We start from the raw sequence: 27,193 nt of genomic DNA on the forward strand, positions 1-27,193 counted from the left end.
ATAGACTTAAAATAAATAAATTAGTTAATGTATGTATACTGCTCACAAAAATAAGGGGAACACTTAAACAACACACTGTACCTGCAGGTCTACCCTTCTTGTTTTTGAGCAGTTTATATAAATACATTAGATAACACACTGGTTTTCATTAATTTTTCATCAGCTTAGTCTCTTATTCATCAGGGATCACCACAGCCTATCCAGCATATGTTTTACACAGCGAATGACCTTCCAGCTGCAACCCAATACTGGGAAACACCCATACAGACTCACATTCTCTGTAGGCAAATAAAAAAAAAATCTTAAGGGGCCTAATAATAATGACCATATAATTATTAAAATTTTAAATTACTTTTATTCGAGCCAAATAAAGAAAGAAAAGAAAAAAAAACTTTATCCAGAAGAAAAGATATAACCACAAATACTGTAAAAATATCCTTGTAATATTGAGAAATTGCACAATAAACTGTATATTCTAAAATAAGTCCTCATCATAGTTTACATTTTACAATAAAAGTCCTTGTCATACTGTATTTTCTACAATAAAAGTCCTCGTCATACTGTATTTTCTACAATGAAAGTCCTCGTCATACTGTATTTTTTGCAATAAAAGTCCTCGTCATACTGTATTTTCTACAATAAAAGTCCTCGCCATACTGTATATTGTACAATAAAAGTACTCATACGTATATTCTACAATAAGTTCTCATAATACTCTATTTTCTACAATAAAAGTCCTCGTCATACTGTTTGTATATTCTACAATAAAAGTCCTCATCATACTATATATTCTACAATAAAAGACCTCATCACACTGTATATTCTACAATAAAAGTCCTTATCACACTGTATATTCTACAATAAAAGTCCTCATCATACTGTATTTTCTGCAATAAAAGTCCTCATCACACTGTTTATTCTACAATAAAAGTACTCATCATACTGTATTTTCTACAATAAAAGTCCTCGTCATACTGTATTTTCTATAATAAAAGTCCTCGCCATACTGTATATTGTACAATAAAAGTACTCATACGTATATTCTACAATAAAAGTCCTCGTCATTCTGTATATTCTACAATAAGTTCTCATAATACTCTATTTTCTACAATAAAAGTCCTTGTCATACTGTATATTCTACATTAAAGACCCTTGTCATACTGTATATTCTACAATAAAAGTCCTCATCATAGTGTATATTTTACAATAAAAATCCTTATCATACTGTATATTCTACAATAAAAGTCCTCATTATTTCAGACGCTTAAACCAGTGAATTTCTGTGTGTGCACAGGTGGAGGTGAAGCCGTATGTTCTGGATGATCAGATGTGTGATGAATGTCAGGGATCTCGTTGTGGAGGGAAGTTTGCCCCTTTTTTCTGTGCCAACGTGACGTGTCTGCAGTATTACTGCGAGTACTGCTGGGCGAGCATCCACTCGCGGGCCGGCCGAGAGTTTCACAAACCGCTGGTGAAGGAGGGCGGGGATCGACCCAGACACGTGTCCTTCCGCTGGAGCTGATGAACACCGCAACATCGCCCTCTCCACCACAAACACATCACATCTCTGTCCGCTCTGCTTAACAACCTTAGGAAAAGATGAATTGTTGAGTCTGCGTGCTCAAACGTTGCACTTTGGCACAAACAGTCGATGTTAACGCTTATCAGGGTGTTGTGCTGTTAATTCGCTCATTTTCCTCTGTTTGATCAGTTTAGTGCTCCATATTGGTAACATTAGGCAGTGTGAGACTATATATATATATATATATATATAATATATACATTTACAAAAAGATCTATTTTTATTTTATATTTATCTATATGCATATAGGTAATACGTTTTGAGTGTCAGACTTTTTAAAAGGCGCATGCACTTATTGTGAAAAATAAATAGAAATTTTCCCCTGTAGAGTACAACAAAAATAAGATTTACCAAAGGTAAAGTAGGATAAATCATGTTGGGTGAGCTGTTCACAAACACCCGAGTTAACTCGATTCGCTCTCCGTGTTGAGATGACTAGTAATACCTCACGCATGCATCTCTTTCTGTTCGCTTCAGTTTTTTAGGCTCATTTTTTTATACGAGTTTTTTAGTATTATCTACATGTAATGCTGCAATAGCTTTGCTGCTAAATCATGGTATGAATCTGTACCGTCATACGTTATTCAGGCAAATGAGGGTCTGCGTCTGCACCCACACTGCATGAACATGAGTCTGCGATGCATGCTGGGAAATCAGGCCTAACATTTGTTTTCCGACTTTGGACGAGCGACGCGGAGCACAAACTGAGTGCTGCAAAAAAAAACGACCAGATGACCGTATATACAGAGCCCATGAAAGGATGTGGTGATGAGGAAAAATTAGATTTCAGTACTTTTACATTCACTCGCAAAAGCATTGAATTTCCCGCTAAGAGTTCTGCTCTTTCAATCCTCCCTAAAAATTGGTTTACACTTACTAAACATTCCCCAAAGCACTGTTTGAGGTTTCATTAAGAAAATCCTCATGATTGCATGAAAAACATTTACTTTCCAGCAAAAATAGGTTTTGTTTACTCATAAAACTTTTGCTTTCGCTCATTAAATTTTAACAAAACCGTTAACATTTTCCCTGGAAATCTTCGATTTTCTCTCTTAAGACACTTCGCTTGCCAAACATTCATTCTCAATGTTCATTCTCAAAAAGTATTGCATGTAGAAACACTGCACTCACTTCCAGTGGACAAAAAATGCATATATTTCTTTGCAAATACTCACAAATATAGGCAATTCAAAAAGAGTTTCTATTTGCTCACAAAACATTAACAATCTTTTAGAAAAGCATCGTTCTCCAAAAGCTTTGTGTTCGCTTTCGCTTTTTTTTAAAAAGCATCAGCTTTTTTACACAAACACCTTCTGCAAGGAATGCTGCCTTTTTTTTCTTTTCTTTTTTTTTTTTACAAAACATTTAATAATATTTAATTGCATTGAGAACCTTAGTCCTGACTTTGTTCTCTCTCAAAAGAAGTAAATGTTTCTCAGAAAGAGTTTCTATTTGCTTGTAAAACATAAGCGTTCTCTTGGAAAAAATCATTGTTCCAAAAATGAGCGTTTTTCTTTTAGAAATGCATAACACCTAAAAATTGTTAGTAAAACATTTGTGTTGAGCTGGAAAATTATTGCTATTTATACAAAAATATCACAGTAGTTTTCCTCTTATTTCATGATATTTATTTCATGACACAAACTTTTTGTGAATTATTAATGTTGAACTTTTTTTGTCTTGTTTTTATTTTATATAACATAAACTAGCAAAAAAAATGTTTGCTCAAAGACACTCGCGTTATCGCAACATTTGTGTTTTTTTGGAAAAGTATTGCGTTCCCCCAAAACAACAAAAAAAATTGGCATTTACTCATGGTTGTTTTCCCAACAAATTTCGCGTCTGCCCACCAAACATAAGTGTTTTTTTCTTTTGGAAAAGCAATGCATACCACCTAAAATTGTGTTTGTTAGTAAAACATTTGTGTTGAGCTGGAAAATCATTGCTATTCATAAAGAAAATCACAATAGTTTTCCTCACTTCATCATATTGTTATTACAATATTTTTCCAAACTATTAATGTTTATTAATTAGTTATTAATTAATTAATTAGCTTTTATTTGCGAGCGAAAACAAAGTGTGTTTTTTCTTAAAAATATAAACTAACAAACATTTTTACACAAAGGCACTCGCTCTATTTTTCCCTCAGTTGCATTTCCCCAAAAAACTTTGTGTCTGCCCACCAAAAATGTGCATTTAGCAAAAAAAAAATTCGCCTAAAAATTGTGTTTTCTAGTAAAACAGTTTTGTTCAGCTGGAAAGTATTGTGTTTTATAAAGAAATGCCACATTTTCCTTCCACCTCATAATATTTTCATAACAGATGTTTGCGAGTGAAATCAATGCACTGAAATCAAATCTTTCCACTAATCTCAATTTTCCTTTCTCAACACCATGTTCTCCAGGGGCTCCATACAGAACCGCAACAGTGTGTTTAAAAGCAGTTGGATGTAGGATTTCTTCTAGCGAAATGTCTTGAACAGGTGAAGTATTTAGATTTATTTGTTTTTTTTTGCAGTGATTGTTCATAACTGTGCAATTTTGATACACTTGTGTAGTTTGGTTAGACTATGCCTAGAACTGTGATTCGCTTTAACTGTTATTGATGTCCGACATGGAACGTCCTGTGAACACATTCGCACATTTACAGTATGCTAGATCCTAAACCCACGACACAGAACCAAAGAGCAGGCCGAGTCTAAACGACCAAGAACAACACTACACAAATGCAGATTTACGTACTGTGTCTGAGCGTTGACTCAACTGGGAGAGAAACACAAGCGAACACTGGCTCCAAGTTTTACGATACAGCGGGCGGAATTAACTCACCGCTACATTTATATCCAGATTATATCCTGCGAAGCTTGAAGTAGAATCATGACCTGCTAAAGTCAATGGTGGACATTTTAAATCTCGATTCAGAAAGATAGAGAGGGTGGAGAGGAGGAAACGTTTAGTTCGTCAAGGAAAAAACGACAAGCGCGAACACTACTTTTGTACCGACGGAGAGAAGTGAGGTGAATTCTGGGTGTCGATTTTTAGTTCCCTGCCCAGATTTTTCTATGTTTGTTCCTTATGTAGTAGATAATATTTGTTATGCACTACTCTTTATATCTGGATGGTTGAACAGTCAGCATTTTTTCTTTTCGTTTCATTTTTTTAATAGACGAATACGTGTGCTTTCTGACTGACGTAATCTTTTGCAATACCTCAATTTTGAAATAGGAGAGAGATCGATATTTTCTAAGTAAGTTTATTCAGATAAAGACTATATATATATATTAATTTAATTATACTAGAGAGATAAAGAGAAGATTTAACAGATGCTTAATTTTATTTTTGTCATGCTTGTTTGCTTTTAATTTTATTTTTGGAAGAAAAAAAACAAAAGAAAAAGAAAAACAACTGAAGGAAGGAGTTCGAGCTGTATTCTTGTAATATTGTAGGAAGCTGAAGTACTACAGACAACATCACAGTGTTCCATCTGATCGCATTATTGTTTTTAAATATATATATATATATATATATATATATATATATATATATATATATATATATATATATATATATATTTTTATTTATATTCTATAGCATGGGTGTCCAAACTCGGTCCTGGAGGGCTGGTGTCCTGTATATAATGCAGCTTTAACTTCATTTAACACACTTGACTGGAAGTTTCTAGTATACCTAGAACATAGGTCTCAAACTCAATTCCTGGAGGGCCGCAGCTCTGCAGTTTTGCTCCAATTCTAATCAAACACAGCTGATCTAGTAGTCTTGAACGCCTTGATTTCTTGGATCCGCTGTATTTGATTAGGGTTAGAGCAAAACTGTGCAGAGCTGCGGCCCTACAGGAATCCAGTTGGAGACCTACCTGTGACCTAGAAAGAGCTTGATTAGCTGGTTCAGCTCTGTAAATTGAGGTTGGAACTATAATATGCAGGACATCAGCCCTGCAGGACTGTGTTTGGACACCCCTGTTCTATAGGGTCAATGGGCCGTCAGGTGCTTATAAAGTCAACTGAACATACTACTTACTTACGTTTTTATATACTTACAATCAGTCCTATATGCTGAGGAGAGTCGTGAAATCTTCTGTTCGTTATTTTTTATGGTTTTCGTCAAATGAATTGTTCCCCTTTGTTTTATAAAGCGCGCACACACACACCCACCCAAATTTGTAAATCTAGTTTAGGGAAGATAAAAAAAAAAATTCGACAAAATAAGAGCTCATTTCTATGGAGGACGAAACCTGAAAACATAATAAATAAATACGCAAATATATAAGTAATTGAGTTAACAAATCTATAAATTCCTGCATAAATGAAAAAAATCATAAATAAATCCATATATTATCTGCATAAATATTACAATAAATAAATAAATATGTATGCAAATAAATAAATGCATAAATTACTTCATAAATAAAACAATAAATAAATAAATAAATAAATGAGTAAATAAATCCATAAATAATGCATAAATAAAACAATAAATAAATCTATAAATCCCTGCAAAAGTAAAACAATAAATAAATAAACAAATGAATAAATAAATAATTCCATAAATTACTGCATACATAAATAAATATACAAATAAATAAATAAATAAATGAGTAAATAAATCCACAAATTTCTGCATGCATAAATATAAAAATAAATAATAGTTTGGGCAGGTAAATAATAAAATAAATCACTCAAATGTCGGGGGAAATAGAAAATGTTAAACTTTAAGATTATTTTTTTTCCTTCTTCTGTATTTACTTTTCCTCAGCTCAACATGTAATGAGAGGCTGTCTATCAGTCATCAGAAGCCAGTAAAAAAACGAATGCAAATTTTCAAACAATCGACCAATGATGGCATGAAGACCGCCTTCTGATGATTGACAGACAGCCTGTCGTTAGCATATTGAGCTGAGGAGAAGTAAATGCGCAACTACAGTACATTCAAGAATAAAGAAGCGTTTGAAAGGGTTGTTGCTAGATCAGGTACGGTCACGGCCAAATGTTAACAAAGTATTATATTACATTTGATTAAATTTCCCATTATTGTATTTTATTAACGTCTACTCCCACCCTAACCCTAAACCCAGCCGTAAAAACAGTAGCTGTACTGAGTATGATTTATGTTATCTAGTAAATTACCCAATAAACTGTATTTTTGAACATCTACCCCTACTACAACCCTAAACCCAACCGTCTCAGTACTGTAAAATCAGTAAGTTGTGCTGAGTATTATTTATGTTGTTTATTAAATTACCCAATAAACTGTATTTTTTAACATCTACCCCTACTACAACCCTAAACCCAGCCGTCACAGTAACATAAAAATATGAATTATTGTAATACAGTGTCGAAAAAATGCTGCTATATTGATGTGCATATCACACTTTTAGACTATTTGTTTAGCATTTATTTAATTATGTACCACCCTGCACTAGTAATTATTTATATATTTATGCAGGAATTTGAGGATTTTTATATTTATTTATTTATTATTTTATTTATGCAGAAATGCATGTATTTTTTCGCTGATTTATTTATATATTTGCTTATTTATTTGTTTCTGCCAGGTTTCGTCCTCTATACATTTCGGGAAGCTAGAAATAAAGATATGAAGCGTTTATTGCGGAGGCCTTTACTCACTCGAGACTTGAATCAGTCCCTTTTTTATTTTTATTATTACGAGTTTGGATTGTTTGTCGTAATGTGCAATACTGTTTGTACTGTTTGTAAAAAAGAAAAACATAAAAAAATTAATAGGCATACATCTTTCTTGCAGATTTATTTTCATCGCGAGCATCACTCTAATCATTTTCTACTGTGTATTTACTCGACGTGCTAGTGTACCTTCCAGTAGTAATGTAGCCTTTGTACTGAGAAAATTTTTCATTATTTTTTAGAGATTTTTTGCAACGAATTAAATAAAAAAAAAAGACGATTAAAACATATTTTCCTTTTTTATTATTTTAATTTGTGTTTTCTTATTCCTCAAGCATTAATGTTAGCTAGCTATTTCTTGGGGGGAGACTTTCATATCTGGTCAATGTCGTTAATGTTGTTATTATTTTGTATTTTTACTTGGAATAAATTAATTTTTTGCCGCTTTTTTCTTTTTTTTTAAGCTGAAAACTTTGTAATGTTGTTACTAAAATGTCTAGATTTTTAAAAATGCAAAGCTTAACTGCTTACACACACATGATTGGTAATATAATGTGATTAAATCAGTGAATGGGCAATAAAACTAATGACAGAATGGAGCAAAATGTGAGGTTGTGGTGAAACCCAGGCAAGATTACCTACTAAGCTCAGATATTCAGTTCAATTCATGTTTATTTCTACAGCACTTTTACAATGTAGGTTGTATCACAGCAGCTCAACATAGAACTTCTAGTAAGTTGAAACTGTGTCAGTCCAGTTTTCAGTGTTGAAGTTCAGTTCAGTTTAGCTCAGTTCAGTGTGGTCTAATTTCCACTGCTGAAAATCCAAACATTGAATAGCAGATCCATCTATGCGCAGCTCCACAGTCCCAAACCATGCAAGCCAGTGGTGACGGTGACGAGGAACAAACTTCACCAATTGATGAAAGTGAAAGAAAAAAAATTAAAACTCGAGAGAAACCAGGCTCAGTTGAGGACGACCATTTCTCATACAACTACAAGATATCCTGATATCAACTGATTGCATTTTATTTCTGCAACCTCAAACATACTAGTCTTCAGATTGTCCTCTGTTGCAAGTCTTCAATAAGCTGAATTTCTCAATTATTATCTCTATTATAGTCATGTTGGCTCGTGGTTTTTCCCGTCTACCCCACTTTCAGCTCCATTTGTCATTTGCATTTCCCCGCTCCAGTGAGGTTTAACTTTTCATTTCTGTATTTGACGTCTGGTTCCACCTTCGCAAGGCTTTGAGATTGTTAACTTGGACCTCTGCTTGTCTAACTTTGCAGTAAAACTGTGATTAAATGACTGCTTTTGTTGTTGTTTTGGATAAAATAAGCAGTGCTGCTAACGCTTACCGGCTTTTCTCACCTTCACGGTTTTTATTTGATTTTCTCTTTTCTGTACTAAACAGCAAATCTGATTAAATGTAATTGTATGACACTGTGAAACTCTCATCTTTTGCGGAGTCTCCTTCTCTTCTTGTAAACTCTTCTGGATGCATAAATATATATATATATATATATATAAATATATATATATATATATAAATATATATATATATATATAAATATATATATATATAAATATATATATATATAAATATAAATATATATATATATATATATATAAATATATATATATATATATATATATATATATATATATATATATATATATAAATATATATATATATATAAATATATATATATATATATATAAATATATATATATATATATATAAATATATATATATATATATATATATATAAATATATATATATATATATATATATATAAATATATATATATATATATATATATAAATATATATATATATATATATATAAATATATATATATATATATATATATATATATATAAATATATATAAATATATAAATATATATATAAATATATATATAAATATATATTTAAAAACAATATATTACTAACTATAAATGACTATAGTAATTAATGTGGGAAATCATTAATAAAAAAGGTTTATAGAAAATTAAATAAAAATATTAAATTACTTGAGTAAACTATTAATATAGTATTATACATTTATTACATGTAAAATATTTTTATTACATATAAACATGTATTATTGCCTATATTAACTTGCTGTTATTTCCTTCATTATAAATGAATCCATTATATAAACCTGTCTAATTTAGATCGTTCAGCAAGGCAGTATCTGCTATACTGACTCTGTCAGATGATAATGACTGATCATCTATGATGACTGATAGAAAGCTGTTCAGTCTATTATACTGAATGGTGATTGGAAACAATGCTTCCCATTCGCCCGTCTCGATTGCAATATTTGTGAAATAGTAAACACTATTGTGTATTGTGTACAATATTTATTAACAATACATATAAATTATATTGAGGGCGATGTCTGAAAAGACGTTAATAACATTAACATCCGTTGTAACCATATGGTTTGGCTAGATCGTGTGTGTGCTGGATTGTGTGTGCCTAAAACGTGTGTGGTTCTGCAGTTCAGCGGTTAGTTCCAAATTTTAGCTTTTAAGTGAAGAAAAAGTAAATTATTGTAGTGTTTTTCCTTATTACAAATTGTTTCACATTTCATGCATCACATTAATGATCAATGTACAGGTTATTCAGTGCAATGATACATCCTTGAGTTTGCAATGTCTGAGTTCATTCATTTATTAATTCTCTTGTCAGCTTAGTCCCTTTATCAATCCGGGGTCGCCACAGCAGCAAATGATTCTTTCAGGAACCTAAAACACAAACAAACTGCCAACTATAATCATCACCTTCTGAACTATTATGAACTCGGAATTACTCTTTAACAGAGATTATATGTGCGGATGAAGATTAAAGATAAAGACGTGAAGTTTGCACTGACTGTGGGCTATATTTTGGGTTGTTTTTGAACTCAAATAAGGACTAAATGTATGCTGCGTGTATATTTTCTGTCATTGGTAACATATCAAAGACTGTAAAGGTCTGTATGTGTTCATATTTGTTGCATTTATTTATTTATTTTATATAATTGCAGACATTACAGCAGGCTATTTTGCCCTATCATTGATCTGTAGTTATAATCAAACATGTTCATAGAAAGGATAGTAATGAACATTTATACACAAGTATTTGTGTGTATAAAGCATCTGTTTTGTGAGAAGTGCTTCACATTTGATACGTGAACGACCTGTACAGCTTTACTGTAGACATTTCCTTGAGTAAGAATGATTTTGACAAACTTTCAGTCGTACCCTTTTGGCAGTGTAAACGCAAGCCTGATAGGGGTGACCCGTACAGAACCATACTGTACCACTCAGAGGAAACGGGCCATAAGTAAACCAATAACAACCAAACCTTATTACTTAAAATAAATATTAAATGTAGTAGTTTTGTTTTTAAATATGTTCTTTATTTCAGCTGCAGGTCTTGCGGTCATTTAATTCATCTTAATGTCCTCTAAAATAACTCAAACTCAAGTAGAGTTATACAAACATTAAAAAAAACTGAAATAAAAATAGTAAAAACTACAATGGCATCATAATTATAGTAAAAAAACAAGCTCATAAACGCAAACCCAGACATTTGTAAAGAGCTCATTAGAATTTATTAAAATTCTACCAGCTTACCAAAAAGGCAAATAACAGAAATATTTACAGTTCTACGCGTTTGTGTGTTTTCCTTTTAAAACTCTTCGTCCTGCCGTTTCTCCAGATCTCAGTCAGTGCACATAAGACTTTAGTCCTGTCTGATCAGCAGCTGCAAGCCCTTCCTAGTAAACCTACAAAGTCAGCAAGCGCCCCCCGGTGGTCTGGATGATCCATCAGAAGCGTTCACGTCTCTTTAATCAATACTGTCATCCCCAACAAGTTCTAGCAAACCCTGAGGTTCAAAAGTTGCATTGGTACAGGATGAGCTGGAGAGCTCGATCCTGTGAGGTTAATAAGAGCTGTAAGACTGGAGTGTTTAGGGGCTGAAGCTCCAGTGTTTTGTGCTGGTCTCTGAAGTCTTTCATTTGAGCGAGTGCATGAAGGTGCCCAGGTCATACTCATTCTCGTACTGCTGCTGGTCCCACAAGTCACCCAGTCCATCCAGAACTGACTTCATACTGGATTTACCGGAGGATGAGGAGGAACCATCACACTTTTCTGCTTTATCATCCTGAAAACACAAACACACCAGCATCAAGCAGAGGGGCTTGTTTTAAAAGAAGATGTGCACTAAACACAGACTGTAGAATACACAAGACGACACTCGTATAGTTTTGAATGGGAAAAAGTGGATTGGTCAATATGGTGAATGAAGCCCCGCCCACTAGTACAGGAGCCAATTATCGATCGCTATAGACCAGGGGTCACCAATCTCTTTCCTGGAGGTCCGGTGTCCCGCAGGGTCTAGCTCTAACTTGCCTCAACACACCTGCCTGGATGTTTCAAGCATACCTAGTAAGACCTTGGAGAGCTTGTTCAGGTGTGTTTGATTAGAGTTGGAGCTAAAATCTGCAGGACACGGGACCTGGTTTGGTGATCCCTGCTATAGACTGACGATTCTATGGCAGAGAAGCTCAGACCACACGTGTTTTTACGACAGTTTGGTGGAGAACAAACGAACTGAAATCTCAGCGAGTACTTGCTTCACAGACATGGGAAACATATCCAAATAAAGTTTGAAATTTGTGTTTTTAAATGAACTAATCTGTATGAAACGAATGTGATGTACAATCCGTCCTGTCAAACACATATCTCATGACAGCAGCAACAAGTCAAATCCACCAAAACCTGTTAACAAAAAGTCTCTGTCATTTCTGGAGGAGATTCACCATCAAGACCAGGTTGTGGATTACTTCAGAAAACCAGTGCGATCTGATAAAGCTTTAACCAGAGGATGATAATGTGTAGAACGGCCATAAAGGAGGTTGGTGTCGTGATCCCGTTCCTTTCGACTGCACATGCTCTTAGGCAACCTGAAAATATGCAGATTTAGTTTGATTCGGACGTTTAGAAACTAAACTTATGAGACTCTCGTTGTTTCATTTTATTGGTGATTAGAAATATGTTATGTAATCGTAAGCTTGGAAAACAGGTTTGGAGAATTTGATGTTTCCCCATTCAGACAGAATGCCCAAGCATACTGCCCGAGAGGCGTTTCAAAGATGTTCGCCAAGTGAAATGACTTGCCTTAAAGGGACTTTGACTAAACTAAGAACACACACAGAAGATTTTAGCCCAGCAAGTATTTTCAGGTTGCCAGATTGACGACCAACAGGAGCGTGTTTTGATCCAGTAATGCAATAAGTTCAACCACAGGGTGTCAAACTTAAACCTTTAATTAAAGCGTTTTGTCAAAATATTCTTAAAATGACAAATTATGCTTTTCTCTTAATAAATAATAAATGTGTATGCAAGTCTTATTAATTATTACCCATTTAGTATGGAGGTTTGAAAGAGTTGTAGCCACAGACAGGAGAGACTGACCTTGTCCAGTGTGAAGAGGTTGAGCAGTTGCTCTGTGCCCATGCTCTGCAGGCTGGCGTTCTCCTGGCTGATCACTGTATTGGCGATGGTCATCTTGAATTTCTGCAGACCCATAATCTTTTCCTCCAGTGTGCCTCGTGTGATCAAACGATATACATTCACCACACGTTTCTGGGGGGGGGGGATAGAGGAATAAATACAAATACAAATAAAAATAGTAATAAAAACAAATAATAATAATAATAATATATATATATATATATATATATATATATATATATATATATATATATATATATATATATATATATATATATATATATATATATATATATATATTATTTTTTTATTCTGTTCTGTAAGGATTTGTTTAGTTGTAGTTTGAAATGTTCGCTTAGAAAATGCTGTCTTTCTCCCCTAAAGACTTAGTCTGCCACAAGATTGCAACAGAGACTGCATAATGTCAACCGTCTTTACTCTGCTCAGTATGATAGGCTGATAGCCGTTGATGTGCTAAATTTCCGAAACTAAGAACATTTAAAATAGGCACTATCCTTCGAAATAAACTGCATAGTTGCAATCTAAATTACATTCTCGCCTGAAAAGCCTTAAAAGTTCATTATGTTGTCCAACAGCTGCAATATTTGTCAAACTGTAGTCCTCTGCTTGCCACTCGTGTGGGCGTAGTAGCCAATATTATTATTTTTTTCTAAATTTGTATCAGCCCACTTTTTTTTGCTTTTACCAATTCTCAGTAACAAAAATTATATTTTTATAATATATAAATATAATATATTAGTTGATAGAGGAAAAAAAAAACATTGGCTGATACAGATTTTAATTTGATAACTTATGTAATTATAAGATAATAATTATGAATAATCATTGTAACAGCCTAGGGCTGGGCCTATAAACAATATTATATCGAATCGCGATAAAATGTCATCAACATTAATAAGCTCTGGGTCTTAGATCAATAAAGAGTGAAAAAAGTCCAATCACACAGCAGGAATGTGCAATAATGGGAATCTAAAAGTGTGTTGATATTAAAAATGTACCAAATTTTGGCCCATGGCCCATTGGAAAATGTATCGGTCGACACTGATGTTTAACGGGCCCTCTAATTTTTGTGGCTTCAGTCATTATTGGGGTATTCTTTTAAATCTGGAAGTATTAACAACTTCATTTAATATGGAAAACAATTATTGAGAAAGCATTTTTGCCATGTCGCCCAGCCCTACAACAGCCCCCCAAAGAAGCCAAGAAAGCCCAATAATTAATGCTTTATTGTTGCGATTTAAAAATACATATAATATTGGTAGATAACGATATTCTATGAAAGAAAAAACATGTTGGCTAATACAAAAACAATAATAATACTGGCTAAAAATAATATTACTGATAGCTGATTTATAAATAAAACCAATATTCAATAATTAAAAAAAATATTATAAATCAATTAATTTTTGATGATTTGATTTCTATTAATTAATATATATCAATTTTTTTTATTTAAATCAATTGCTTTAGAAATAAATCCTCAAGATTAAATAATTAAAAACCTCCTCTGCACCTGTCCTATTCTGTGAGCTCTGTCCATGGCCTGCAGGTCCCTCATGGGGTTCCAGTCGTGCTCCACAAACACCACAGTATCCGCACCAGTCAGATTTAAGCCAAGTCCACCCACATGTGTAGTAAGCAGCAGAACGTCTATGGACGGGTCATTATTGAACCTGCAGACAAACAAACAAACTTCCCATATAGTGACCCAAATAGAGTTGTCAATGCTATAAAAAGGATAGTTCACCCAAAACTGAAGATTTTCTCACCCTTTACACGTTTCAAACCTTTGTGAGTTCATTTCTTCTGTTAAACAAAAAAAAAAAAACCTGTAATCATCGACTTCCATAGTATGTTTTTCCTAGTATGGAAGTCAATGGTTACAGGTTTTCAGCTTTCTTCAACACTATCTTCCTAATGTTTAAAAGAATACATTTTCATTTTTGGGTGAACTCTCTCTTTAAGATTACTGTATGGGTATCAGAGATCTCTGACCTGGAGACTATGGAGTGTCTGAGTCCGGCCTGAACGCTACCGTCCAGCCTGAGGTATGTGACGCCGGGCAGCTGTGGTTTGAGGAGGTCCTGCTCCACAATGTCCAGCATGCTCTTCAGCTGACAGAAGATGAGCACACGGTGCTGAGCCACGACTGCTTCTGTGCCGCTGTCAGATGCCCCGGCAGAACCCAGACCACAGTCCAACAGCAGCTACAACACAACAAAACACACTGTCAGTTCTGGACTGTTCAGATTTCACATTTATTGATGATTATTATTAATATTAGTTCAAGGACTAAACAATAAATAAAAACAATTATTTCTAATTAACTATCAGACTGGCTAATATTGAATGCAATCAAATAAATAAATAAATGTAATATAAAAAACATTGGCTAATATAGAATAAAAATAAAAAAAACAGCAAATTGATCATGAAAAAAACAAACAAATAAAAAACAGGTTGATACTGATTAAAAAAAAAAAAAAAAAAAAAAATACAGGTTGATGTATACTAAATGAAATAAATTGATCAAAACATATTGGCTGACATTTGCTAATATTCATTAATTTTTTTTTTGACTTGGTCCCTTTAATCTGGGGTCGCCACAGCAGAATGAACCACTTACTAAGCCAGCATGTTTTATGCAACGGATGCCCTTTTTTTAAAGCTAAATCATAATTATTGACAGATATCTGATAATTTTTTAAAGCTGAAAACAATTTATTAAGGATTTTACAAAAAAACTTTGCTTTTTTTCAAATTATTGATAATTTTCAGATTTCCTTTTCAAAAGCCTATTGTGTGGTTACATAAATAATCTAAATCTTACTAATCAATTTAAATATCTAATTTTGCTGATATTTTAACCAACATTGACAAATATTGAAATAATTGAAAATGACTTGCTGATATTAAAAGTAATATTGACTGAAATTGGTAAATAGAAATGTCTAACAGCATCTATTTATAAAAATAAATTATTAATTTGTGTAATTTAAATCTTTAAGTGATTTCATTTGGCTGATGATGATTAAAAAAAAGACCTAATTTTGGCTAATATTAAAAATATTTAAGAAAAAAAACATACATGTAGCTGATTAAAATAAATAAATACTGCTACTATAGCCAAACCATCTGCAACTATTTTTTAAAAGTAGAAACCCTAATGTTAGTCCAATGACTGCCCTGAGCTTACAGTCAGAAACTGATCGATATAGCAGTCAGAATGATGGTTATTTCTCCCTTGTGACAGCAGTGCTGTGTTAGTCACCTGTTTGAGGGCTGAGAGTTTGGGAGCGTGCTGGATGTCTCTGAGACTGGAGTGCTGAGTGCTCAGCTGCTCTGTGATGTGCTTATATTCGGGGTGTTGAGGAGTCAGAACCAGTGCAGGATGATTACACAGCTTCCTCAGATACTGCAGAGCCTGAAACAACGGATAAACAAAACAGCATTACAGACTGTGTGACTAAACGAGGGCAGGAATATCCTTCGGTTTAATGACTGCTCCTGGGACAAACCTGGAAGACGTGTCCAGTGGCCTTGAGTTTGGGCTTCTCTTCATCCTCTTGTGTAGACGCTGTAGAAATCACGTCATCCACGTTCACCTTCGCGCGAGATTTTGCAAAGTCTTCATACAGTTGAACCTGAGCAGACACAGGGGAGCGATTCAGGGTTTCCGCTCTAAACCAAATCGCCGCAAAACGTCTGATTTTCCCGATTAAAAATATAATGAATAGAAAGCTGTTGTGTCCGCTCCAGAAATATTGTGATTTTGCGATCACTGAATCTAATAGAAAATTAAGCAGACACCACAACATTCAGAGGAAATCTTTTTAAATGATCATTGCTGGCCAAAGGATCTTCCTGCTCATCTTCCTCATGCGCCATCTGCACTGTTTTATATTAAATAACATTGTGTTTGTGTATAGAAAGTGCTCATCAAGTGTGTGATAACTTGAAATGTCAAAGACGGCACATATGAATCACATTAAACAAGTCATGTGACATTAACGTTTGTAGGTTTGAATCATGCACATTGTGATAATGACATAAGTTAACGGACCATGACTTCACAATACATAAGGAGTAAAGATCATAGACATAAAATTATAGACAAATAATCGTCCATTAAGCATGGGCATCTCTGCTTTACTGTAATGCTACTAAGTGTTACTATGAAAGCTAAACACAAAGACTGTTATCATTATTTCACAGAGCACATGTGTGTTTTTGTACCTGTAGAGGACTGAGGTTGCAGTAGTAATCCTGTATGATCTTGGGTGGCAGATCTTGAAGCACATCATCCTTCATTCTCCTCAGTAAGAAGGGCAGAACTTGTCTATGCAATGCCTCCATTGCCAGCACGCCTGAAAAACATTATTATAACCTCAAGACGACTTAGATGATCAAGATGATTAGGAATTTAAATAACATTTCATAAATCACAAGTCAACATGGTTTTCTGATCAGAGGCAGTTGAAAGAGCTTTAGATCAGATTGCTTTAAAGGTCCAGTAAAGTACGTTGTTTATGCACACGTTTGTGCATATTTTTGTATTTTATGTGCATATTTTTGTTTATTCAATGTTTGACAATTTCAACTCAAACATAAAAAGCATGGGACAGAATATCTCCTCCCCTTTAAAAAAACAAAAAAATCAATAGCCTTTTTGTTTTATCACAGCTCTGCCAGTGAGAGTGGTTAAGCCTAAGCACATCAAATGAAAAGCAAATGAGAATCCTCTTAAAGAGATGGTCAAGATTTGATAAGAAAATGAAGTATGAGGATGTGAAAAAAATTGTTGATTCATTTAGGCCAGGGGTGTCCAAACTCGGTCCTGGAGGGCCGGTGTCCTGGAGCGTTTAGCTCCAACCATAATCAAACACACCTGTACCAGCTAATTAAGCTCTTACTAGATATACTAGAAACTTCCTGTCAGGTGTGTTGAAGCAAGTTGCAGCTAAACTCAGCACAGGCCCTCCAGTAGCAAGTTTGGACACCCCTGATTTAGGCAAACTTCAAACTTTAGATGTGAATGGTCACTGTTTCTAGCTTATAGATATTCTTAAACATCTAAACATCACTTGCTTAATGAACAATTCAGTTTTCATTGATTTCACAGAGTCGCCAATCTGAAAGCCCTTTCATCGATGATTAACAACATCACATGCTAAATTGGGCAAACTTCCTCTGACTTAAACCTGACTGGAAGCGACGTGTGAGAAAACGCCAAACACACTAGTCTGACACACTTTCTGAGGGCCCGAAACTGCCTGACCTCCAACTTGGTGTTTTCCAGCCTTAATACTAGGTGGAGATATGGCCTAAAGTGTTCAACAACAGCCTCAGATTCAGAAGTATGTGATGCTAGAATAAGACAGAGAGATGTTGAAATTCATACCTGCTTCCTGTTCACGTGAGGAACTTTTAGCATCTCGACTGGCGAGGATGGGCTTCCCATAGCGAGCAGCAAACTGACGCTCGGTACCAAGAAAGCCTGGCATCAGGAAGTCAAAAAGAGACCACAACTCCAGAACATTGTTCTAAAGAGACAAAAACAAACAGAAAAAAACTAAAACAAACAGCCATTAAACGGCAAAAATCTAAAGTCACTATTTTGAAGTTTGAATCAGAATTGATCAAAATTAACAGTAAAGACACTTATAATTTTACACTTATAATTCTATTATTGTTTAATAAATGCTATTCTTAATTACTTGTTCTTAGTGATTCTTAAATATTAATCTTCAATTAAAAATGCCAGTGGAAAAACAAAACATTATACACTTAAAAAGATGTTTATTATAAATTACTATAATTTTTCCCCATGCAAATATCTTCCAGGCATCACAAAATAATGATGAAAGCATAAATAATAATGTAGACTACGTGTCTATGCTTTTGTATTTATTTCTGTAAGGAAAAGTGCTCCACAATAATAAGTCTAGTTTTGTTGCAGGGGTTGCATTTCTTTTTTGTTTGGTCGACAAACTTGCTGCGCATCTCAATGTTAACTTTACGGTTGTTTATTCTATCAAAACGCTTTAAGCATGGATTATTGCAAAACAAGAACGACATTTCATTGCAGTGATTACATGGCAGAGTAAATTATTGGGTCCCACTTTATATTAAGTGGCCTTAACTAATATGTACTTACATAGGTATTAATAGTTTGTTACAATGTACATATTGTGTAAATACATGTATTTACTGTGTACTTACGCTTGATTAAATACATGTATGTAGTTACATCTGTAGTTAACTTTTGTAATTACATTTGTAAATACACTGTTGACCATCCCTTACACCTTAACCCACCCTTAAACCTACCCATGCCACCAAACCTGTCCATAACCCAACCTCTATCCCAACTCAAAAGCACCACAAGTGTTCTCAAATACATTATAAACACAGTAAGTACATTGTATTTATTTTTTGATGTAAGTACATAGTAGTTAAGGACACTTAATATAAAGTGGGACCAATTATTGATATTCTCCTGGATTTTGTATAAGTGTGGTGGTGTTTGTGTCTGATTTTTATATAACACATTCACATATTTATACACATAGCTAGGCCTGTATATAATCTTGACTGGTGCTGTTAAACTAATTATCAAAAAAAAAAAGCTTGTACACATGGATGTCACATGGATATTTTTGTTTTTCAGCCAGTTTCCTATAGTCTATAGTCAGTTTCCTAAGTCTATTAAAGCTGTTTGGCATTTATTATTTTGGCTGATTTAAACAATTATAAACAACAGAAAACAAACATTTTGATGTTCTGATAGCAATTCCTATTTAGAATAATCACTTCCTGCCCTCCATCTGAATTTTGTGTGTCATCAATGACGTCATGTGAAAACAACCTATAGTTTGTGGAAGAGTTGATTAACTCAGAGCTGCGTGCACCTCTGAAAGGATGTAGTGCACTTAGACACGCCGTCTACTCTGTGTCTCAGCCTTCCCTAAAGCACAGCTATTTGCTCAATAAAATCCATTTTAGCCATTTAGCAATAAAATTAAAGTCACCAAGGCAGACAGAAGCCCTGCCCATGAAGTAAATCCGCATCTACTGTGAAGTAAATTTGATGCGCAAAAAAAAAAAAGCGAATTTGATGCACAAATGAAGCGAGAAAACCCAAAACGCTCACACATCTTTTTGCATGCAAATAGCGCGATTTATTCACATAAGACGCATCGTGTGTGAACGGCCCTTAAGTGTTTAAGATAGAGCAAAATCGTTATAAAGATATACAATTTTTTTGATCGCAAACTAGGGCTAGGCGACATGGCAATAATGCAATCTCAATAATTATTTTCCATATTGAACGATGACGATATAAATTTTTATATAAGCGGTTAATGCTTCCAGATTAAAAAAAAAAAAAAAAAAAAAAAAAAAAAAGAGTTCCTCCACAATGGCTGAAGCCACAAAAACTAGAGGGTCCATTAAATGGCAAAACATATTTTCGGCCGATAAATTTTCAGTGGCCGAAAATGTGGTACATCTCAAATATAAACACACTTTCAGATTCCCATTGTTGCACATTTCTGCTGTGTGATTGGCTCTTAGATTAAATAGAGCAAAAATGTCTAGAGCTTGTCACTGTTGTCACTGTACTCAACTTAAATTTTATTGTGATTTGATATAATATTGTTTATCAGCCCAGCCCTAACCCAAACTGCTGAACAGCAGCACACTAAGGCTCAAACTCACCTGGATGGGCGTTCCTGAGAGAATCAATCTGTAGTTGGCAGTTAACTGCTTTATCGCTTTGGAGAGTTTGGTCTTTCCGTTCTTAATAACGTGACCCTCGTCAAGGATACAGTAATTAAATTTAATATCCCTGTACAGAAGAAACAGCATTAAAACATTAAACACTTTACCATCTCTCCACTGTATATACACAGTCTATAAATGATGAACACAAATAACTTGTTACCTGAAAAATTCGACATCATTCCTAACGACATCATATGAGGCAACAATAAGATTGTGTTTTTTCACCTGGTGCTGCAACCTGCACAGGACCAGACATGCATTTGCAATCCATTTTTTAGCTCATCACAATAAATGAATGCACCTTTAAAAAAATCATTTCTTCAGATCATACCGTGCTCGTTCAGTGGGAGGGCCAGTATAATGCAGAGGATTAAGAAACTCTTTAGAGCAGAACTTGCCGACCTCATCCACCCAGTGGCCCGTCAGGGTGGGCGGACACACCACTATGGAGGGCAAAGGGCAAGAGTCGGGGGCTTTTGTCCTGGTGTATTCCTGAGCTCTGCGCATATCATTCAGAAGGTCAAAAAATAAGTTTATAATCTATAATGCACTATAAATGCAGCTACTTTGTGACGTACCTGAGGAAATGATCACCAGCCAGAATACAGATGGACTGCAGGGTTTTACCCAGACCCATGTCATCACACAAAATCCCATGGAGCTTGTACTTGTTCAAAAACGCCAGCCAGTTCACACCATCCTGCAAAAAAACGATCAGAATGACTCTTAAAGCTGCATGAAAACAGAAACTGCAATAGTATTTTCCCCCACCATGACATGCATCTGGATTCAAACACTTCTACATAAAAAAATAAAAGAATAATACTAAAATAACTTAATTTTACTTTTTAAATTAGTATTAGTTAAACTGCTATTGGTGGATCTCATGTGAGTGACATGTCAAATCAGATGTCTGTTCTCTGACAACGGGCTGGTTCAACATGTGCTGTATATTTCCACTGAGCAGTACAATACAGTATGGTTTGGTACAGGTCACCCAGATCAGTCTTGCATTTCCACTGCCAAAAGTACCCTTTTTTCGTTGGTCTGGTGCATGCCAGAAAGTTGCAATCAATGTCACTGTTGCTTGAAGAAGAAAGCTGTCCTGGCCATTAACATATGCAGTCTTTTGCACACTCAAGTTCATTATTTAAAGTGTACTAGTGTGCGATCTGAACAAGAGGTCATACAGCAGATCATGCTCTGATTTCTTGGCTGTTTGTCACAAGAATCAAGCTTTGTTTGAGTATGGTGTACTGATGTGTAATGTCATTGTATTGTTACACTGTTGTGTTTAAAAATGGCGCTTCCTGTGTTGTCTTTCCCCTGGCTTGTATCACACAGAAGTGATATTTCTAATGTAAACTAATAGCAATTAGCAGCAAGTTTAGCTCCACCTTTTTGCTACCATACTGTTGTGCAGTAAAAAAAAAAAAAGTGGTACTGTACAGTTCATGATTTACATACTTCTGACAGTGAAAATGAAAAAAAAATGCAAACAGCTTGGCTTTCCAATAAAAAAAAACAAAAAAAAACTACTTTATATTATCATTAATAGCTGGATGGTTGCGCTTTGTTATTGGTTAATCTCATGTAAGTGACAGACTGATCCCTAAACACACATTACCTTCATTGTTTTGCCAGTGTCCATAAAAAACAAAACAAAAGATGCACTCACTCTCTCACAATCCTTTGGATTAGTACCTGATTATCAGGGATCGCCACAGTGGAATGAACTGCCAGCACAGATTAAAAGTCTTGCAATTCTTTCAAACTACAGTATTTCTAGACACTCAGGCTCATTTCATTCATAAAAAGGTCTGGCAAAAAAAAACATTTCCTATAGATTGTGAAAAGCAAACACACCTGCTGGTATTTCCTGAGCTCTGCTTTGATGGGTACAGGAATCTTGTAATTTTCCAGTTTTCTTCCATCCAGCAGCTGCTCAAGAAAGTGTCGTTCTCTGGCCTTCTGCCGAATCAGATCTTCAGACATCGATGGTGGGTCTGGGATTCCAGCCTGAAATTACAAGAGAGAAAAAAAATTCAAGTGGAAAGATTTTTTGTTGTGTAATGCCTGTGCTGCCAAATGATGAGCTTTATCTGCACCATAATAAGAACAGAAATGTCTCAAACATCCCAAACCTCTTTCTTCATTTGAAAACTATGAAAAGCATGAATGTTGGATTATGCTCATTACTGAATACTCACCTCGAGAGGAAGCAGTCGAATCAGAGTAGCAAAGCACTGTGTGGCCATGAAGCGCACGCTGTCACAGGGGTCACTCATACGACCCAACACTGGGACCACCAGCAGCACGATGTAGGGCACAATATCAACATCCAACTGCTCCATTACACCTGGACTCTGAGCTCAGGGATAACATATATGTGCTGAAGGCCAGTATTCACCAGTCACAGGTTTACACACAACTAATATTCAAAATGTACGATTTAGGTCTTAGGTCTACAAGACTAGAAATACTTGATGTGGCATACAATAACATTAAAATACCTAGCCAATTGTAATACATATAATAGAAATGTTATTCTATAATTGGCGATGCTGAAAATTCTTATTATTATTATTAATTCTATTATTATTATTAATGATGGAAAACATCCATGCTGCTAAATATTTTTGAATTACATTTTTGTAAGTAATATTTTTAGGTTTTTTCTATTATTAAAGGTTTCCTTGCAGATCCAAAACTATAATTTGAACAATTCTGGATAAAATGACAACCAGTTTCTTTAATTTTCTTTCTTTCTTTTTATAAATCAAGACTCATTCATAATTCTGACAAGACAACTTGAAATAACAAAAGATACATAACAGAAATGTAACTATATAAATGGCAATGCTGAAAATTATAATTATTGTGGAAAACAGTGCTGCTGAATATTACTTGAATTGCATTTTTGTGAATAATATTTTAATGTTTTTTTTTTTACCATTAAATACTTCCTTGCAGAACCAAAGCTATAATTTGAACAATTCTAGATAAACTGACAACCAGTTTCATTTATTTTTAAATGAAAATCAACTCACCCATGATTCTGACATCAAGTTACTTAAAATAACAATAATAATAATAATTTGCTGACATTTACAGCATATTATTTGGTACAATAAATACAATGTTTCCTCTAGGATTTTCTCCATCTTTTTACACAGATCTACCAACTACCTGTGGCGTTATTTCAATGACAAATGTCTTGAGTGCAGTATTACAGGTCGAGATCGCATTTATGTAATAGCCTGCCCTACAGCATGCGAATCTCTTTGCTCGTGCGCCGATGGGGGATTTGCTCGTGCACAAAACTTTTTGCACACACCCTCAAATATACGCTGCTCAAGGGCAGATCTTCTTGTGCGCTCTCAAATAAACGCTGCTAAAGTGTGATTTAGTGCGTTTATGTAACGAGTATGTCTCCAACATTTATTAGATTTGCTGGGAATATTTATGAATGTCTCCAATAGACCTACAGAGTGATATTTATGCGCCCTGAAGTAAAGTGAAACGGCTATACGTCGTGTTTGCTGCCCTCACACATCACGCACCAGTCAGCCTGTCAGTCAGTCAGCACGTAACCTTGAAGGGTTAAACGAATGACGCACAACACTACTACGGTTACAGAAAAGTTGGCTCTGTTATAATTCACTTACCTTTTAATACGTTTTGGTGCGATTATCACCCACTATTAAAAAAAACAACAACAGGACTGAATGTTTGAATGAAAAGCTGTAATGTAGCCGTGGCGGGATCAATTTTGGCGAATTAATGTAGCGGAAAGAATGAAATATATTAAATTATATATGCATATAATATTTTAAAGCTCAGTTTAAATGAATGATTTTATACCTAACCCAAAGGCATTACTGAAGAATCTCTTGAGGTATGAAGAATGATTTCTTGTCCCTAACTATTAACAATGTTATTGCTTCAAGCTTGATCTGAAGTGCCAAGCTGCTTTCAAAAGGTGATTTTAAGCTTTACAATAAACATTAGATTTTACATCCAAACTATAAATCCTGTAACGCATCAAACACAATCTGACAAACTAAATGAAATAATAACACTGTCTGAAAAGACTAAAGACTCTTTCATTATTATTTCATATCCATTTCGTATCAAATGCAAGATATGAACGTACCACCGTGATTGATGAGTTTTAATAAACATGCAAATCTCTAGCGTTTGACTTAAGATCATGAATTTGTTTTGGTAACCAGGGATTCCCAAACTTTTTTTATTCCGGGACCCACCTAGGCAAGTAATTCAATCTCAAGACTCACCATAATATTTTAATATGAAAAAATGGGTAAAAAAATGTATCCATTCAAAGCAGTCAAAAATATATGGTGTGTGGCTTTTTGGGTTTTGCGATTTGAAATGCACAAAATGAGGCTCAGAGTGCTTTTTGTGGGATGCTGGCTGTAGCTGTGATCATTTTTTTTTTTTTTTTTTGAAAAAGATACTCTTCTTTTTTTTAGAAGAGAATATAATCAACCTTTGATCAAGCCTCTTGATTATAATCAAGCCTCGTCACATCGCAGTAAATTCCACTGCAAGTGTTTAGTCATAAGAAACTAAATAGCTTTTTGATCGACTACTACAAGCTGGGAAAAGGTCAGATAAATATGCCAATGCAATTAACATTATTGCTGAATTGATCTAATATTTACACTTGAGGAAGGAACGATGGGGGTAGTTACATTACTATTACTAACTTTCCATTACATCTATGCCCTTCCATAACATTAGGTGACGTTAAAACTAACAGAAAGCACTATAGCTATTTATTGATTAGCAATCTGTCAATGTTGGGATGTAAAAAATATTGGACAACAATAGCTTCAAATGATAGAATACATAGCAAACATTAGAAAATATTGACAATAAAATAAAAAGACAAAAAAAAAAAAAAAAAAGACTCATTATTTCATATCCATTTCATATCAAATGCAAGATATGAACGCAACACTGTAATCAATGAGTTTAATAAACATGCAAATCACAGTCATTAGACTCAAGATCTATTATTTTTACGTAGCACTTTAAAATAATGGATTTCAATAATTACTAACATGATTAAACTATTATTATTACATTTATTATGGTAATTATTTACGTTTGTTAGTTAATATTTAAGGTAAACAACATTAGTTCATGTTATCTCAGTGTATTAACTAATGTTAACAAGCACAACTTTGGATTTTAATAATGCATTAGTTAATGTTGACCTATGATTAGTAAATGCTATACAAGATTATTTATTAATTAATTAATTTATTTATTTTTATTCATGCCTAGCTAATGTTAGTAAACACATAAACTAGTGGACCATTATTCTAAAGTGTTATCATTTTGTTTTAAATAGCTTTTGTTTTAAATAGCCATTTTTAAAATCAAGAAAACAGCAATATTATGGTGCAAAGGATACAGGCCAGGGCTTCGATGGCTCCCTCCTGCTTGGTGTTGTCATCAATAGCACCCAGCCAGGGCAGCACCTGCTCCAGAAACACATTCATGGTCTCCATTGTGGCGATCTTGCTGAGAACGCCAACACAGCGAGCGGCCATATGCCGTACAGCGGTATATGGATGCTGCAGACAGGTGCACAGCAGAGGCAGCTGCTCCATCAACTGCAGATGCAAACACAACAGGAGACTGACTGTAAGAGTGCATGGAGTTTTATGCAAGCTGTTATTGAGAGTTTGAAGAGTGTTGCACGTACTAAAGGGATGAGCTCTTGTGACATGGCTCCTGCTGTGACTTCAAGCACTTGGAGAGAGTTTACAAGATCCTGAGCCACAGAGTCGCCCTGCTTCAACAACTGGCTGGAATCTGTAAACACATACAGACATAAAATGAGGAGGTTGGGAAAAAAAAAAAAAGTTTAAAAGGAACACTCCACATAAATAAGTCAGTAAGTACATTAGTAAAGCAAGTCAGTAAGTCAGTAAAGTAAACAAGTCAGTAAAGCAAGTCACTAAGTAAATCAGTAAAGCAAGACAGGGACTCGGTAAGGTAAATAAGTCAGTAAGTCAGTCAAGTAAGTAAAGTAAATGAGTCAGTAATGAAGTCAGTAAGTCAGTATGCCAGTAAAGCAACTCTAAGCCAGTGAAGCAAGTCAGTAAAATAAGTCAGTAAGTCAATAAATCAGTAAGTCAATAAATCAGTAAATAAGTTAGTAAGTCAGTAAAGCAAGTCTGTATGTCAGCCAAGCAAATCAGTTAAGTAAATAGGTCAGCAAGTCAGTAAAAAAACTAAGTTAGCAAAGTAAATAAGTTAGTCAGTTAGTTAGTAAAACAAGTCAGTAGTTCAAGTCAGTATGTCAGCAAAGCCAATCAGTAAGTCAGTTAAGTAAATAGGTCAATCAGTCAGTCAGTAAAACAAGTCAGTAAGTCAGTAAAGCAAGACAGAAAAGTAAAAAAGGCAGTGAGTCAGTCGATCAGTAAAACAAGTCAGTACGTCAGTAAAAGCAAGTCAGTAAACAAGTTAGTCAGTCAGTTAGTAAAACTAGTCAGTAAGTCAGTAAAGCAAGTCAGTATGTCAACAAAGCAAATCAGTAAGTCAGTTAAGTAAATGAGTCAGTAAAGTAAATAGGTCAGTCAGTACATCAGTA

General features: G+C 34.4%; 2 protein-coding genes across 13 annotated transcripts in view; one reads left to right on the forward strand and one right to left on the reverse strand.

Moving 5' to 3' along the window:
* The window catches only part of cpeb3 (cytoplasmic polyadenylation element binding protein 3), a 73,730-nt gene extending 71,188 nt beyond the window's left edge, over positions 1-2,542 (forward strand). For 11 of the 12 annotated variants that reach the window (XM_009307546.5, XM_009307544.5, XM_009307545.5 and 8 more), the window contains one exon: positions 1,295-2,542. In XM_009307546.5, coding sequence (XP_009305821.1) covers positions 1,295-1,522 — 228 coding nt within the window. In that variant the 3' untranslated portion in view covers positions 1,523-2,542. 12 annotated transcript variants of the gene reach the window in all.
* An 8,285-nt stretch (positions 2,543-10,827) lies between these two features.
* btaf1 (BTAF1 RNA polymerase II, B-TFIID transcription factor-associated) overlaps positions 10,828-27,193 on the reverse strand; it is a 55,926-nt gene continuing 39,560 nt past the window's right edge. Inside the window, exons 23-38 of the mRNA XM_005169532.6 lie at positions 26,303-26,412; positions 26,009-26,210; positions 22,773-22,921; positions 22,429-22,581; positions 21,141-21,262; positions 20,894-21,061; positions 20,723-20,800; positions 20,497-20,626; positions 18,179-18,320; positions 17,014-17,144; positions 16,296-16,421; positions 16,049-16,201; positions 14,773-14,984; positions 14,291-14,450; positions 12,718-12,888; positions 10,828-11,404 (exon numbers count right to left, since the gene is read on the reverse strand). Of these exons, the coding sequence (XP_005169589.1) occupies positions 11,255-11,404; positions 12,718-12,888; positions 14,291-14,450; positions 14,773-14,984; positions 16,049-16,201; positions 16,296-16,421; positions 17,014-17,144; positions 18,179-18,320; positions 20,497-20,626; positions 20,723-20,800; positions 20,894-21,061; positions 21,141-21,262; positions 22,429-22,581; positions 22,773-22,921; positions 26,009-26,210; positions 26,303-26,412 (2,357 nt within the window). The 3' untranslated portion in view covers positions 10,828-11,254. The remainder of the gene's footprint in view (positions 11,405-12,717; positions 12,889-14,290; positions 14,451-14,772; positions 14,985-16,048; positions 16,202-16,295; positions 16,422-17,013; positions 17,145-18,178; positions 18,321-20,496; positions 20,627-20,722; positions 20,801-20,893; positions 21,062-21,140; positions 21,263-22,428; positions 22,582-22,772; positions 22,922-26,008; positions 26,211-26,302; positions 26,413-27,193) is intronic.

The sequence above is a fragment of the Danio rerio genome, chromosome 13, assembly GCF_049306965.1.
Source record: "Danio rerio strain Tuebingen ecotype United States chromosome 13, GRCz12tu, whole genome shotgun sequence".
Lineage (NCBI taxonomy): Eukaryota > Metazoa > Chordata > Actinopteri > Cypriniformes > Danionidae > Danio > Danio rerio.